This window comes from Balaenoptera acutorostrata, chromosome 5 (assembly GCF_949987535.1).
Source record: "Balaenoptera acutorostrata chromosome 5, mBalAcu1.1, whole genome shotgun sequence".
Lineage (NCBI taxonomy): Eukaryota > Metazoa > Chordata > Mammalia > Artiodactyla > Balaenopteridae > Balaenoptera > Balaenoptera acutorostrata.
In genome coordinates this window covers 124,722,348-124,740,616 of record NC_080068.1, presented here as the reverse complement: position 1 = coordinate 124,740,616, position 18,269 = coordinate 124,722,348, and the positions used below count along the sequence as shown (strand labels likewise).

Below are 18,269 nucleotides of genomic sequence, written 5' to 3'. Positions count from 1 at the left end.
TAATAAAACAAAAGTGTTTGCTTATATGTTGGGATGGGGAATGGAAGAGCTGATCTGAAACAGGAAAGATAAGCTATGTCTTTCTTCTCATCCCACTTCTCTTAAGTCAGACAAGGAGGCAGTCTAAGGAAAATAGCCTTCCAGAGCAGTTTCCAGAGCAAATATTCATAGAAGCATAGATTAAAATCTTCTCCCCCAAAAATAAACAAATGGTACTGTAAGCATTCTAACTTCAGTCAACCACTGCTTAAAATGTGGCAGTTGTTAATCCATACACAAAAAACAATAAAGTACAAGAAAATATATTCTACTTACCAACAAGAAGCCAAACAACATTGGAATTGTGTTCTGTAAGAAAATCTTCCAATTGAGTGATACTAGGAACAATACTCTCATTCTTCCTTTGATCCATTACTTAAGTTTTTCCAGAATAGCATCTAAAGGCCTGAAAGAGTTCAAAGGTTAAATTCAGAACTTAACCTATGTAAGGGGAAAATCGGGCAAATTTAATAAATGTAAAAGTTTATTAAATCATATTCTGCTTTCTTCAATAAGAATGCAAAAATATAACAAACAACAAACATGTCCACATTTCTACATAAAATATAAAACAATGTATCATATTTTTAATGTCCTGATTTCACCATTCTAAGTATGAATAGAGACTCAGGTTCATTTACTATACTCTGGCTCAAAATAAGAGGGACATAATTATTCTTAAATCTAATCTAAGATATTTATCTCAACAATAAAGGAGTAAGTATTAATCATCTACACTAGACAAATCCACCTAGACTTGTCCTAAAAACTGCTACTTAATAATAATATATTTATATATTAAGTTGTATTAATCCTTCTTAACCTCTATCAGCTGTGTATTCCCATTATTCCATGGAGAAACAATCTTCCTAGTTTAGATTCACTCTGGATAGTTCGGACAGTAAGCAGATCTCCTGCTACCGGATGCTCAGGATAAATTACAACATATGTCAAATTGTGATCAGACATGAAAAATGTATGTGTATGTGTGTGTGTATGTAAGAGTGTGTGTGTGTGTGTGTGTGTGTGTGTACGTACTGAGAATGAACAAAAAGTGAGGAATGAAAGTTCTGATTTTATGATCTAAGAAACAAGAAAATTATCCCTCTGATTATACAGTATTAGCATGACTAACCCAACCCACTTATAACAAAATGATCTTGTGATAAATCAGAAAAAGGGGGGACAGAAGCTAGACAAAGAAAGCTATGCAGTTAATAATCCCTTAAGACCAAACAGTATATGTGACTTTTATGAACAACTAGAAAAACAGATTTTAAAACAGGAAGAATATGTGAGGACAACTTTCTAGATGAAATTCAGTACAGTTAGCTTGTCAACTTAAAAGTGTTTTCTGTTTACTTGCCACAAATCTATCTTCATAGATCACAAAACAAGTTTAAAAACTGGGTGAGACAACATTGCAAGATACTATCTACAAGAGATTACAATATTTCATATTTCTACATTGTTGAAATCAGTATAATTTAGAGGCAAATTAAACATGCATTTTTTAAAAATGAAGAGCTCAGTAATAAAAGGTTTATTATTAAAAGTGATACGCAAACCTAAGGGCAAGATGGCTAAAGAAATTTTTTTAATGTTTTCATTTTTCAGTAAACCTTTCTTCCTATGGTTTAGAGAGTAAAAAATGTTCACATATTGAAAATACTGGTGGCGGCCAAAGGCGTGGGGTGGCGGAAATGATTGAAGATGTTCAAAGGGCACAAACTTCCAGTTATAAGATAAATAAGTTCTGGGAGTGTAATGAACAGCATGGTGACTATAGTTAACAACACTGTATTGCATATTTGAAAGTTGCTAAGAGATCTTAAAAGTTCACATCACAAAAACGAACAATGTGTAACTATGCGAGGTGATGGATGTTATCTAAACTTACTGTGGCGATCATTTTGCAATATACACATATATCAAATCATTATGTTGTATACATTAAACTAATACAATGTTATATGTCAATTATATTTCAATAAAACTGGGAAAAATGTTGTATTTTTCAAGGCTTTGAAAAATCTGTCAACTAGCAACTTAAAATTTGGAGGCTAACTTTTACAACATGAGCTTTCCTTTCTTCCCTTTTCAGTTTTGTAGACTAGAAGAAGTAAAAATTTTAAAAGAGAGAAAACACTTTGAAAAGACCTATAATCTAAAACCAAATATTCACATATTATATAATGGTTTACATATTATAAAATAACATCTATACCTATTTCATACTTATTTTTACCATTTTACAGATGTATCACCAGCACACTACTGAGGATGAAAAGAGCACCTGGCGGCTCCTAGGGGATGCTCCATGAGGGATGCACCCTGGCATTCGGATCTCCACATAAAAGGGAAAGTGATCTATCCACCAAAAGGATCTACAGTCCTCACGCAAAATCACCTGGACCACCCACCACTGCAACAACCCACAGCCAAAGAGAATGTAATTAGAAAGAGGGTATTCAAGTTACCAAGAGAGAAAACTGCAGTATCACACAGTTATAACCAACATTTGTCCAATTACTAGTTAATGCAAAACCTTTAAGAGAAATCAACAGATAAAGGCTCAATAGTTAAAAGAACATATTTTGAGCAAACACAGAAGTAAAGGCTAAGACTTACCAAGGGCCCTAAAGTAAAAAGTAGACATTTTGGCATAAAGTGAGTAAAAACAACACTGGACACAGAAAACCCAGACTGAAACGGGGCTCTATGCTTTGCCACACTGTTTAAGTGGCACACCACCAGTCCCTTAAGGAAGAGGAAGTGGAGACTGATTTAAGAACCTACTGCAAAACCTTTTCATGGAGCCAATGATGGAATAAAAAACAAATTGGTTGTTTCCTCTTCCTCTTCCCTTCCTGAACAGTTCGGTCTAAAAGCCGTAACGTGGGACTTCCCTAGTGGCACAGTGGTTAAGAATCTGCCTGCCAACGCAGGGGACACGGGTTCGAGCCCTGGTCCGGGAAGATCCCACATGCCGCGGAGCAACTAGGCCCGTGCGCCACAACTAGAGCCCCCGAGCCACAACTGCTGAAGCCCGTGCGCCTAGAGCCCGTGCTCTGCAGCAAGAGAAGCCCATGCACCGCAACAAAGAGTAGCCCCCGCTCGCCACAACTGGAGAAAGCCCGCGCGCAGCAACGAAGACGGAAGGCAGCCAAAAATAAATAAATAAACCAATTAATTTAAAAAAAGAGAGCAGATTGCTCCATCTCCTATTAAATAAATAAATAAACAAACAAACAAATAAATAAATTTTAAAAAGCCATAAGGTGAAGCAGAGTAAGGCAGGCACCTGCACATGGGGGAGAGAGGGACAGGAGTCTCAGTGGCCTAGAGTAGAATATCAGAGCCAAATAATACCTTTAAATACCCATTTGTGCGGTGATGAGGCTAGTGGAAAAGTGGCAGTATTTCAGGGTACTGAAGCCATAGCAGGATGAGGAGGCGATACTTGCAGGGAAGAGGTCAGGCATAGGGTGCTGGAGACTGAGTGGAAGGATGAGGGTCCAAGGCAGGGGGAGAGGTGCAGGAGAAGCAGTCCAGCTCAAGGTGTCAGAGCCTGGGCGAGTGAGGTGATCCACACAGGCAGGTTGCCTGGTGCAGGGTGTTAGAACCCAAGTGGAAGGCATCATACCCCAAAGAGATGGGTAGAGCTTCCATGCAGGAGGGCGATCTGGGGTACTGCACTGATGCAGGAGCAGGATATGAAGGGCGAACACCTGGGAGATAGCCCATGCAGGGGATGGGGGAGGGGATTAATCAAGTAAGTAAACATATCAAGAATAATGGGAGCCAAGTTTCTCACTGCTAGAGGATATATAAAGGAAGAAAATCAGAATTAAGCCTGTGGTGTTGGATAAGAACTGGAGGTACGGTTTTCAATATAAACGGATATAGAAACAAATACAGCTGTAAATGTATATATGTGTATGTATGCATATGATCATTAACAGGCCCTGAGAGCAGCAACACCCCAATACAAATGAGCAGAGAACTTTTCTTCTAAAAATGGTTTTCTATTAAGAGAGCTCCTTGAAGAAATGGCTGATTCCACAACTAGGGCAGGGAAAGTCAAGATGAGCCTTGTCTTCCAGAAAGGAAAGAAGTATTCAAAGAATGATGGGAACATGTCAAAAGGACATAAAAACCAGAGGCTCCCACTGGCAAAATCTGGGACAATTTAAGCAGTAAAATAAATAACAGTAATAAATTACAACCCATTTAATAAATACAAATCTATGAGTCCATACGAATATAAATAATCAATTAAATTTTGATGAGCAACAGGATACTCATATCATCTCAAAATAACTGCCTCCCAAAATAATTATTAATGACAAAGGGAAAAAGAGGAACTCTGAAAAAGCTGGCAATTAACTAAGTGATCAACGTAAACACCATCAATATAGGGACAAATCAAAATCGTGCACTTTTTAATAGAAGAAAACAGCCTCACTTCCTTGATATTCCTGCCAAAGATGCATAACCTGAATCTAATCTATCTTGCCTCTCTCTTCTGAATCATAATGACCAACAGAGATTGTTTTAGTCATCTTTGTATCCAAAATACCAGTGACAATGCCTTGAGCACAGCCACTGTTTTCAAGTATCATATCATTTTAAATGGCATTTTTATCTATTACGTAAGAAGGTAACACTAATCTACATGTTTTAAGACATGTTCTCTCAATATTTTCATGATTCACCTATATTCTTCTTTTCATTCTTCCTGAAATCCATGGTACTCATTTCAAAACTGATGTCCACATTAGAAAAGAAATTGTGGCAATTAATATTTTAGTGGCATACAAAGAAAAGCATGAAAATGTGAAACAGTTTAATCAAACACAGCAACAGAGATTTATCAAAGTCCCTAATTTAATACCACCACTACTACCAACATTCTTAGAAATAGCTTTCCAAAAAAGATTACTTTTCAAAATGAATTATCTGTAAAATCTTTTCAAATACTACATTCAACCTATTTTCTCTTCCACTAGCAGGAAGGAATAAAACTATCTAACATCTAATACTTGCATCATCAGACCTTTAAAGATAGAACTCCAAATCTTGATTGGTCCTACAAGAATAGAGGTCATCCTACAAGTCAATACAAAAAATAAAAATAATCTGATAGAAAAATGAGAAAATAAATAAACAGGCAATTCACAGAGAAAGATAATCAATATCACTAGCAATTGGGGATAATCACAATTTATCACCCACTATAAGCGAAAATTAGATAGACTGAAAACAACTATATTGGCAAAAGTATGGGGAAATGGGCACTTATACAGTTGATGGGAGTAAACTGCCTTTGAGAAGACCAACTTATCAGATACTATAAAAATGTACATGCTTTGACTTAAACATTTCAGTTCTAAGGCTCTATTTATTTCTCAGAAATACTTAGACACAAAGATGTTTTTTCAAGGACAATCACTGCAACATTATATATCATACTGAGAAAACAGAAAAAATGTCAATTAATAGGAAAACAGTTAAATAAATTATGGTATACTCTTACCATATAAATACTATTACCATGTGAAATAATATGCAACCTTTTTAAAAGAATAAAATAGCTCTATAGGGGATAATACAGAGACATGTCCAGGCTACATGTAATGTTAGCAGGAGAAAAGCAAGTTGAGCGAAAAGATGTATAGTATTCCACTTACATTTTTAAAAAAGACTATCCATTATGTGTATTACATATATACACCATATAGATATACCATATATGCATGTACATATATTGTGTGTGCATATGTATATACTTTTATTAATCTGCAAAAACATTAGCTAAGCCATTACCTCCAAGAGCAGTGGGAGGAGATTTGGGGGAAGGAAAAGAATCAGTAAAGCAGGACTTTCACTTTTACTCTTGATAACTAAGTATTATTTAAACGTTTTACAATTGGCTTGTAATTCTTCCATAATTTAAAAAGAAAAAAGGGAGGGTGGTGGCTGGAAGACAGGACATGACAGGCGAGAAAGGGGCTTTTCTTGCCCAAGCACACACCCCTTGGCCTCTCCTTATAACTATGGCCAAGGAATACGTGTTTCCCAACCCAAAAATATCAACTTGATCTTCCGTCATTCTACCATCATGTCTTTCCTTCTATGGTTCTTAAATCTTTGTCTTTTTTAAAAATTAAAATGCAAATACCAAGCAATATGAAACTCAAAGCCTTCATCAAAACATCAGAAAGATCAGTTAACACCTTAGCAAGAATTATTTGATTTGATAGCCTTGAGTGTAAGAATGGAAGCTGAACAGCTGTACTGTTCTAGAGAGGGGCAAGCTACAAACAAGGAAGGAAGTAGAGAACACTAAACAGGAAAGAGACTGGAGGAAGGGAGAAACAGGAAGCAGTTACCAAGGGAAAACAGAAGAGTCAAAAGGCCCTGCTTCAGGCTGTATTGTTCCAGAAGCAGACCATTATGTGGACTGAGAGCATGGACTCTGTACTAGACCACCTGGGTTCAAAAACCAGTTCTGGGCTTCCCTGGTGGTACAGTGGTTGAGAATCTGCCTGCCAATGCAGGGGACACGGGTTCGAGCCCTGGTCTGGGAAGATCCCACATGCCGCGGAGCAACTGGGCCCATGAGCCACAACTACTGAGCCTGCGCGTCTGGAGCCTGTGCTCCGCAACGAGAGGCTGCGATAGTGAGAGGCCCACGCACCGCGATGAAGAGTGGCCCCCGCTTGCCGCAACTAGAGAAAGTCCTCGCACAGAAACGAAGACCCAACACAGCCATAAATAAATAAATAAATAAATAAATAAAGTTTAAAAACCAGCTCTGACATTATAGCTATGTGATCATGGGCAAGTTACCTAACCACTCTGTGCTCTATTTCTTCATCTGTTAAATGAGGACACTAACAGTACCTACCTCACAAAGTTGTATAGTGAGAATTGATGAGTTCAGATACGTAAAGCATTTAGAACAATGCGTAGCACATAGTAGATAATACATTGTGTAAACGCCTGATACTGGCAACAAATGCCATTGGTGTCTTGCCCATAAACTGTTGACATTCACCTCTACACCAGAAGATTATTCATTCTGAACACCTGTAACATCCTACTGTAGGCTGCTTTCTGGCTGCAGGAACATGCTCAGTTTGTCCTCAGGGCAAGCCAGAAATGCCAGAGTTAATGTCAATGATGGCTAGGAAGTTGGTGGGTAAACGCCTGCAGCTTCCCTGCTCTTGGCTTGGGATAACTCTGAGGAATATTTTATTTAGTCTCCGCGAGTTCCCCAGCGGTAGTGAGCTCCAGATGCCCACAGTAGTAACTGTATATTAGCATTTATCACACTGTATTGTAATTATCAGTTTAGAAGTCTGTCTCCCCACCTAGACAGCTAACTGCTCTTTAAGGATATGCTCGCCCTATTCATTGAGTGTGCAATATCCAACAAAGTTCCTGGTATGCAGTAGTCTCTCAATAAATACTTGTTTCATAAATGAATGAAAATAAATGCATCATTATAAAAAGTACATCATTATGAGCTATTGCCAAAGGTAAGCAAGTATTTCCACTGTACTCAAGGCCAAGAGCGTCCTAAATGATCTTTTTCACACTCAAGAAAATTTGGTTTTCATTCACTTGAGTTTAAGAAAAGGATATCAAAATATCCTTTTGATAACCCAATTCCAAATATAACAAAAATGAAGGAAAAAAATTAATCATACTCAAATCCCTCATGCAACAATAAAGTCACAATTATTTGTATAAAAGGCATTCACATACCTTCAGACCATTATATTAAAGTTCTTTGAATTTAATCACTGTTCCTTTTCCATAAAGGAAACTACCTGGGGTTTTTTTGTTTGTTTCTTTGTTTTTTTAATTTTTTTTGAAGTATAGCTGATTGTGCCAATCAACTATAGTTTGGCACAAGATTGTTGTGCCCATCTCTGCTGTGCAGCAAAGTGACTCAGTTATACACATGACATTCTTTTCTTTTATATTCTTTTCCATTATGGTTTATCACAGGATATTCAATACAGTTCCCTGTGCTACATGGGTTTTAAGAGTTGGAAAATATATCGACTTCATAGCTCTCCTTTAAGCTTCATCAACATTGGCATTCTCTTCAACATCAAGCTTGAATACCTATTAGCACATAGCAGCATTCTGTATACTAGAAATTCTGTGAAGTATGCACTTTGTACACACTTTTGCATTGCTTGCCCATTAACCAAACTTGACTGATATTACATTAACTGTTCTAGAGTATACACTTACTTGAAAACTATTCAGGTACGGTTTGGTTTCTGTAAATATGTAAGAAATTACCTTGAGATACCTTTGTAGAGGTCCCAATTTCAAAGTCATTTATATCCTCCTTAATTAAGAAGTCAGGTAATTGACCCAAAGAGCTCAGTAAATACCAACACAAAGGAACTGCCAAAACAGACTGCTTAACTTTCCTATGGCATAATGACATCCCAAAACAAAAGTAAAACACAAATCAGATGGCAACATTTTTATACAAAATGAAGTTTCAAGAGTGTTTAATTCATTTGAACTGTTTCTACAATGGCTCAAGTAGTCTGAGCACTCAGCAATCTAAAGGCAGTGGGCCTGAAACAAATGACTTTGTGATGCTCCTTCCAATTCTATGACGCTACACAAATAAAATAATACAAAGCAGAAAAGTACCTGCAATTGAACATCTCAAGCAAAAGAAATATGTAAACATTTACATTTAAGATAGTATTGGAATGCATATAAAGGTTGGTATTACCAACTGAGCATATAGTGATTTGAAGAGCCCTCTACGCCTAAAAAAATTTGCCCATCAGGATACAAGGCCTAAAATGCCACCATCCATTTCTTCAAATAGAGTACCAACCAATATTCTCTCTTAAAATGCAAAGATATCTTCAGAGTATCTCAATAATAGCTACCATTAATTATTACCATGTGTTATTAGTATAAATTAATCCAATAGATTACTTTTCTCATTAACAAGCAAGATCCAGGAATATCACAAAAGGCCTGAGATTCCTGAAAACGGGAAAAACCTTAAAAAGAAGATGGTGGGCAAAAAAAGCAAATTTAGTTTCCTTAAAAAATGTGGTCAGGGTTGGCAGCTTTGTGTACATAAAGCAAAATTATGTAATGTCCTATTCTGTTCATTTAAACAAACAAAATAGACAATTATTCTCTTAGATCAAACAGATTGGGAATAATCCTCTCTACCTAGAAAGAGTCATTCCAGGACCCTTTCAGCCCCAGGATTCTACATGCAACAAGCACAATTTGACCTATTAACTATTAACTAACTCTAAAGACCAACAGAATTAAGTGGTAAAGTAACAATCAGAAATAACAGAAATCAAACAGAATAGGCTTTAAAGCAGATTTGCAATGTAAAGCTCCCTCTCTCTATCCCTTCTAGCCCTTCCTTAGCTGTGAGATAACTGGAGCAAGTTACTTAATCTCTTTGAGCCTGTTTCCAAGTTGTAAAATGGCCATCTCTTCCTTGAAGAGCAAACATAAAACTCAGAGCAAAGTGTTTGACAAGAAACACATTATAACAGTGGTAGCTAAGCTATCATTAATGTTCTTCTTTCAAAGAAAACCAGTTCAACACAAGGTGAAAGTTAAAAAACCATAAGATGCACACCAGTAAACAATGACTAATGCATTGTTAGTAAAAGATAAAAATATAAAAGAGAAATATATATATTTAATTAAACAACAGAAATTTATAACAAAGAAGAAATTAGTTGATATAAATGACAATCAAAAATGTATTAAATGCACCAAACTTTTGGACAGCATGGGCCATGAGTCTAGGTAGCACTAAAAAAAAAAAAAAAAATGTATTAAGTTAATATGAATAACATAGCTCTAAAAATACTATTGAGATTCTTAAAAGCAGATCAAATACCAAAGTTCAATTGTCACCAGGCAATTATTGCTGAAGTACTGATATTATTCAGATATGGTGACCAACGATTCAAACAGTATAAATCAACAAACCAATGTAGAGTACCTTTTAATATCATAATCTGTGCTACAAAAATGGTTCTTCATGTCACATATGGAAGAGTTAACATCTAAGAAGTCATATCATCCGATAAAAATACTGCACTTTAGCAAACCTCACTGCTATAGCCAGAAATTTATGCTGGTTCACCTAAATATTTATAGAAAGCACAAAAAACAAAACGAAACTCTTAAAAAGCTGTAGAAAGCATATCTACTAATGATGGGGTAAAAAGAGCTAACTTCAACTTCTTCAAATCTAGAAGAAACCATGATTTATAAATATTACCCACCTCCATACAGCACACCAGAAGTAATTACTACCTTCAGCGTATTCTTCAATATGGCCAGCAATACAAAGACATCAACAGAAAGTGCCACGAGTGAAAAGTTTAACCCTTCCACTTCTGCATCCCATAAATTGATTAGCTGTGGGGTTTTGTTTTCACTTTTTGTACTGGCTGGGGAACACAATCTACAAGTTTCTTTTAATTCTTTTAATCTAGAATTCTATATATCCCTTCCATATTGACACACCAGAAGGCATAAAACTTTAAAAAAACTAGCATCAGCAAAGTAAAATTCTAAAGAAGGTTTCTTGTAATAAAACCAGTACTTCCATTTTCTTATCTGGCCCTTAATTTTGTTATCTTCTGCCTTAAGTCACATCAGAACACCCCACCTAATATATATTCAAACTACTCACCCAATAAAATAGGGTCTTTGGATATGGGGGAGAGGGAGGAAGAAACTGGTCATGTGTGTTTACCAACAATCTCATCATATCAAATTCAAGGAAATTATTTTTTATTAGCATGTTGCTATGCAGAGAGCCCAAAAGATCCATTTAATAGCCAATTCCTATGAACTGAGAACACTGCTGTAATTGAAATTGAACTTCTATGTACCTACTACAACAAAAAAGGCTGCTTCAGGAAAAAATGCAGATGTGACCTTATACAATACTACTGGTGATATCTGACACAGTATTTTAAATGGATATGGAGCTGGATAGAAACACACTTTCCATGTACATCAAAAGTGACAGAGTCCAATAAGGTGAGTAGTCTATAAAGTTTAGACTGTAAACATTTTGGACAATGTTATATTACTCTTTGAAATGTTCATGCCATGGTATTAACTCACCATTATAATGATAAAATATAGCTACCATAAAATGGCTAACATGTATTCACTGCTTGCTATGTGCCAGGCACTGTTCTAAACACTTTACATGTATTTACTGATCTAATTGTCAGAAATAACTACCTACTTACAATTCCCCATTTTACAGATGAGGAAGTTGTGGCAGTGAGAAGCTAAGCACAAATACGGCTAAGACATGGCTGACCTGGGATCTGAACCTAGACAGTCTGGCTTTAGAGTCTGTGTTATATTGCCTCTCATATCATATATGTTCACAGAAATCAGCCTGTACTTGTCTTTACTCCTCAATTTCTTTGCTATGAAAAATGAGTTCCTTCCTTCTACCTCTAAATTCTAGTTTAGGAGCTAATATTGAATGTTACCAAAATCCATATTTTGGTATAAAAAATTCATACTTTGCCCACTATGGCATTTTTTTCTCCTAAAAGAATCCTCTATTAAATCAAAGGTCAGCAATCACTTTTTTAAATTAACTACAAGAGGCAACACATCAAGTTATTGAGCCTAATTAGCGGCAATGGAGACCAAATGGTTAAGTGAGCCAAATCTGACTGAACCACCTCCCCACTTTTCTGTACTTCTCTCACCTGGATATAAAGGCTGAATCTACATATTCTTAAAGAGCTTATTTGCCCCCCTAAAGAAACTGACAATTGATAGAAAGTGCGTGGTAGTTTTTAAATATGTCCAAAAAGTATCTGATATTCCTCCCTTCAAGAGGTGGAGCTTAATTCATTCCCCTCCCAAGTGTGGGCTGGACTTAGTGATTCAGTTCTAAAAGAACAGGGCAAAGCAATGGTTTGTGACTGGGTCAAAAATGGCATCACAGCTTCCTCCTTTCTTTCTTTCTCTCTCTCTCTCTCTCTCTCTCTCTCTCGGATCATCTGCTCCAGGGGAAGACAGCTGCCCTGTTAGGACACTTCAGAAGCCCTAGAGAAGTTCATGTGGTGAGGATTTCAGGCCTCCGGCCAACAGACATGTGAATGAACCATCATGGAGGCAAATCTTCCAGCCCCAGCTGAGCACTCAGTTGATTGAAGTCCCAGCCAATCAACTACAACCTCATGAGACCTGAAGCCAGAAGCAACCAGTTCAGTCACTCCCAAATTCCCAACCCACAGAAACTCTGAGATAATAAATATTTGAAGCCACTAAGTTTTGGGATAATTTCTTACTCTGCAATAGATAACTAATATAAAGTATGAGAAAGGTAATTTTGTGAGATATCTGCAAGCTATCTCTACCCTGATGGTTCATACCTGCCATCTTAAGCTCAACTACCCTCACTCCACTCCTCCTCACCAAATGATCAGGAGTCAGCAATACCACACCAAGAAGGCTACCAATCACATGAATGAATCATATACTCTTTCCACCATAAGTGGGAGTCTCCTGCAAGGACTCTGTGGCGCAACCTCTATCCTGCCTCCTACAAATTTATCTGTACCCATAATCATCACCACCTCCCTCCCCCCCTGTCTCGGGAGAGGTCTATCTGAAGCACCCCTGACTTGCATCTTTGTATTCTATCCCTTCCAACTTGGTTAATGACCTTGCTCCACCAATTCTTCTCCCTCACTCTTCTATCTTCAAATTCTCTTTTTGATGGCTTCTTATCCTCAGCAAATAAAGACTGTAAATGTATTCATATCATTCGTACCTTTAAAAAACAAAAACCCTCTCTCAAACTCATCTATCTATCTATCTATCTCAAACTATCTCTAACTATCCCGTTTAAAACCAAACTTTCTGAAAGAGCAAATGACATTAGCTATTTCAATCCCTTATCTCTTAGCCAGTGTGAACTGGATCCACCTATATAATTGCTCTTGCTGAAGTCAATGACTTAACTGACATGTCCAATGGATATTTGTGTTATCCTCATTTTATCTGATGTCTCAAAGATGCCTAATACTCATTCCTTTTCTCCAAACTCAGTTCTTCCACTTACTTGTGACTCTGCTGATCTTCTCCCACTTCCCTGCCCACTACTTCATCTCTTTTGAGGTATGTTTTCCTTCCACCTTACCCTTAAATACCCTTAAATATTAGTGTTCCCCATCCTCATTTCTCTTCTTTTACCCTATGTTTTTCTTCGACTGATCTCATCCATTCCCATTGCTTTTCACTATCATCTATAAACTGTGACTTCAAATTTATATCTCAAGCTGAGTCTTCTTAACTCAGATCTGTATATACAACTGCCTAATGACATTTCTTGGAAGTCACAGATGCCTCAAATATAATAGCCTCAACTGAACTCATTTCCTCCAACCATGTTCCTCAATCTATTTCTCTTCCTATATATTCCCTCGGTAAATGGCCTGGAATCCACTCAGTTTACCAAGCCAGGTATCAGATAATTCATTTATTCTGAAAATATTTATTAAACATTAATTATAAAATTGAACATGATAATGGCTAGAAATCACCCTGACTCCACTTTCCCTCAAGCCCACTAAATCTTATCCATTCTATCTCCTTTATAGCTATCTAATCCATCTCCATCCCTTAATTCCCATTTACACTACTGTGCTTCTAATTCTCATTTGCCACGTGGATTACTACAATAGCCTCTAATTGACTGCCATGCTTCCAAGCTCATCTCTCTACAACTCATCATCCAGATTGTTGCATCTGACCATGTCCTTTCTATTTGTCATATATAAGTTCCCTGAAATTTTCTCAAATTAAAGAGTTAATTTTCTTAATCTCCCATGAACTTTTGAAATTCTATCACTATCTTTTTATAATTTATTTTTTGAGGTAACATTGGTTTATAACATTATATAAGTTTCATGTGTACATTATATTTGTACTTCTGTATAAACTACAATGCGCTCACCAACAAAAATTTAGTTTCTATCCATTACCATACAGTTGATCCCCTTTTCCCTTTTCGCCCTACCCCCCCCCCAATCCCTTTCCCTCTAGTAACCACTACTCTGTTCTCAGTAACTGTGTTTTTGTTTGGTTTGTTCATTTAATTTGTTTGTTTTTTATATTCCACATATGAGTGAAATCATGTTATTTGTCTTTCTCCATCTTATTTCAGTTAGCATAATACCCTCAAGGTCCATCCATGTTGTCACAAATGGCAAAGTTACATCTTTTTTTTTAGGGCTGAGTAGTATTCTATATATATATATCACATTATTTACAATAGCCAAGATATGGAAACAACCCAAGTCCCCATCAACAGATGAATGGATAAAGAACATGTGGTCTACTACAATCTCTAACATGGAAAAGAGTACACTAAAGTGAAGTCTGTAAGAATCCTAGTTTCCCACTGTACCTTAAAGTAGCTCTAGTAGAGTGCCTTCCTTTATTAACTAAAATAATATGAAAGAATTATTATAAATACAAACACTTATTGTATGAGTAGTGCTGTTTTCCTAGTCTTTTACATAAACCAAAAACATCCTTGCATATAAAACTTTTATAAAAGATACGGGTTCAGGGAGTTCCCTGGTGGTGCGGTGGTTAAGAATCCACCTGCCAATGCAGGGGACACGGGTTCGATCCCTGGTCCAGGAAGATCCCACATGCCACGGAGCAACTAAGCCCGTGTGCCACTACTGAGCCTGTGCTCTAGAGCCCACGTGCCACAACTACTGAAGCCCATGCACCTAGGGCCTGTGCTCTACAAGAGAAGCCACCGCAATGAGAAGCCCACGCCCCGCAGCGAAGAGTAGCTCCCACTCGCTGCAACTAGAGAAAGCCCAGGAGCAGCAACGAAGACCCAATGCAGCCAAAAATAAATACATAGATAGATAAATAAATAAATAAATAAAAGATATGGGTTCACAAAAATCTTACCTTCTAGAAAAAAGTTCACTACTCTAGTACTCTCCAGGGCCATGATGACCACTACTCTTAACAGAAGCCTGAAAAAATGCCTGACGTACGGTACTCAATAAATATTTATGAAATTAATTAAGATTTTCTCAATCATGTTTAACCATGTCTTCTACTATTCTCCATTGAACTCATAGTGAAAAATACACTTAAGTTCAAACAAACACATATTCTATGAAGAACAAACCAAACGTCAACTAATTTTCTTCCTTTATTTTTATAACCCTTTATAAATGGGCAGATTAATGAGGAAGCAAAAGAGAGAAAAGGAAGTTGACACTTGATACAGAATCAAGCCAACGATTCCCTTCGCTTTCTCCTGCCAATACACAAGCTAAACACATGACTCAACTGTCAGTCACATAGCAATAGTTCAAAAGTCAGGTAAAATGAATGGCAGGTCACGTTATACACTACTGTCACCCCACCCCCATTCTTAGACCATTCGATCAGGTTAAATTACAATTGAAGCAGAAAGTCAGATTTCCTCTATCTGAGCTTTAACTGAAAACCCAATATATTTACCAAGTTTTTTTTCCAGAGTCTGTAATGTTCTGTTTTTCCTTTTCTTGATCTTCAGAAGGCCTGTCTGCAGTGTTTCATCTTAACACACCTGAAAAGATCACCCATTTTAACCAATTATACAAGATATTCTGGCTTTATCAGCAGTTTCACCATTTCAGATTAAATGATTTGATTACACATGCACCTGCGTGTGTGCACACACAAGAAAAGTCTTTAGTGTTAATCCAATATTACATTTCCTCCTTTAAAGTTCCTGAACAAGAAATACTCCTAAAACTAGAATAAGACCACAATTTCCGAACTACAGTCTTCCAAAGGTTTCAAAACCACTGTACGTATGGGAAGGGCATGATTTTGGTAATCAGACAATTCTAGAGGTCAAATCCTACCTTTAAAACATACTCCTTGAAAAAGTTGTTCTCTCAAACTGCTGGGTCCTTGCTGGCAAGAATGGTGCCTCAGTTTCCTTCCTATTCCCACCTGGCACACTTTTTATCAAATGAAAATCACCTTGCAAATTCTCACGATGCTTGGGAGTGGTAAAGCATACTGATTAAGGGACTCTAAACTGGAGTACAATTACCTGATCGAAATCACAGCTCTGACTTTCGACAAGTTGTTTTTTAGGGCTGTGGGATTTAGTTCTCTCATCTATAAAATGAGAGTAATAACAGACTTTATATGATAGGATTGTTATGATGATTAAATAAGATAATATATGCACATAAAGCATGTACCACTTAATACTTATATAAGATAAATGTTCTGGTTAATTCATCTATTTTTATACTTTATGTATCTAGTGAACTTAAAATAAATCAGCTTCAATGCCATGCACAGAGTTGAAAGCAGCAACATGAAACCAGCTGAAACTTAGACGCTTGAACAGTCATAGAAAACAATGATTTCCTTACAGAGGAAATTTACAAGAACTCTTTCCCTTTAACAAGCGTCCCTAACTTGCATCTGTCAAAACTAAGGCCAAGAGGAGCGGGAGGGGGACAATTCTGCAGAGGGAAAATCAACTTCCCTTCACCCTCCTTTGGTCAAAAGATGTTTCCGCTGAAACGTACTCTTCCATAGTGTAGACCCAGCAAGCACCAATCAGAATACAAACACACCACGCCTGGGGAGTAAAGAGGGTTTCTAAGGCTCCACCGCCCTTGGTCCAAAATCGACTCTGCATTAACCAGTATGGGGTCTCCTGCAGCCCGGTGCAGCTAACAAGGCTGAAGCCAGAGTTTGCAGGTGCACGGTCCTTCCCACACACCCGCAGGTGGGCGTCGCCCGCCCTCCATACCACTACGCAGGGGCCAGTTCCTGCATTCGAGCCCCCAGTCACCCATCATGGCCCTTTCTGGCCTTCTCATGGACCTTCGACACCCGGTGTACAAGTCCCCGTGCTGCAGGTAAGGATGGCAAACGAATAAGAGATGAGTCGACGCCTCACCAGGCAGTCGCGACGAAGCCACACCTCCCTGATTCCGACCAGACTGAGGTCCAGAGATGCTGGGAAGAGTGCTGCCCACCCAAACCCTGCTCAGCCGGACCCATCCCCTCACCTGAGCGAGCGCCGGGGCGGCCCGGAATCGCTCTGGTCTCTCTCCGGGGGATGCCGAGGGCCTTGGGCGGCGGCGGCGGCAGCTGCAGCGCCCAGCCGGACACGGCCTGCTGAGCGCTGCGCGGGTCCACACCCTCCAGCCCCGCCACCCGGACCCGCCGCCCGAAATCCGGCCCGGGGCCCCAGCCTCTGACACAGAGTGGGGCGGAGGAGGATGGGAGGGGTTCGAGTTAGGGCCGGGCGGCACTGCGGCTGCGTCAATTGGTAACGTCATACGTCACGGCGCCGGCGCCTCGAGGCACGCCACCCGAGCCCCGCCCAGGAATTGGGACGCCCCGCCCCTTCTCCCCCTCCTGGGCGGGCTGTGGGCGGAACCTCGACCTTGAGGCGGAGGTTAGGGACGGGTTTGAAAAATCATTTCGCTACCCACCCTAAGCGAATGGTAATGAATTGCCTTCCTGAGGCCAAGAGGCAGATGAGCACAGGTGGGGACAGATCGCTAACAAACAGGAGACCGGTGCTCTGATTTGAAGAGAATCCGCTCTGAATAGAGAGCAAAACTTTTATGACCGTATCAATAAAGGGAGCTTCATTGTGTGAAATGCTGCCACAGCGAATCTCTTAAAACTAAGTCTCTTATTGTTATACTACTGAAAAGTGGCTGATGCTCACCATTTTTAAAGAGAAAGGCTCTTTATATTATTAGCGGGTGCACCAAAGCAAACGACTTCCTGGAGTTAGAGGCTTGTTACAGATATTTTGCGCACTTCTTAGGTACAAATTGTAATAGGAAAAGTGGGGAACAGTCTTAGCTCTGTAAAAGTGTTCTGATTGCTTGGGGCAGATGTGGAGTATGCACATAAGACAACTAGAAATGCAAACGGTAACATACTAGTAATAGCTAACAGTGTCAAGCATGAGTAAGGCACTGTTCTAAGCACTTTTTATTTACTGACTCATTTAATCCTCCCAAAACCCTGTAAGGTAAATACTGTTATTATCCCCACTTATTTCCATTTCACAAATTAAAAACTCAGATACAGAGAGAGGTTTAATAACTTGCCAAACTGGAGAGCTAGGGTTCCCAAGC

The 18,269-nt window shown here is 38.4% G+C and overlaps 1 protein-coding gene across 8 annotated transcripts in view; it reads right to left on the bottom strand.

The window, feature by feature from the left end:
- The window catches only part of BLTP1 (bridge-like lipid transfer protein family member 1), a 202,650-nt gene extending 185,236 nt beyond the window's left edge, over nucleotides 1-17,414 (bottom strand). For 7 of the 8 annotated variants that reach the window (XM_057546655.1, XM_057546660.1, XM_057546659.1 and 4 more), the window contains exons 1-3: nucleotides 17,181-17,414; nucleotides 15,619-15,706; nucleotides 316-445 (exon numbers count right to left, since the gene is read on the bottom strand). In XM_057546655.1, the coding sequence (XP_057402638.1) occupies nucleotides 316-412 (97 nt within the window). In that variant the 5' untranslated portion in view covers nucleotides 413-445; nucleotides 15,619-15,706; nucleotides 17,181-17,414. The remainder of the gene's footprint in view (nucleotides 1-315; nucleotides 446-15,618; nucleotides 15,707-17,180) is intronic. The other variant, XM_057546656.1, reaches the window with a different exon arrangement.
- Between the last annotated feature and the right edge of the window lie 855 nt (nucleotides 17,415-18,269).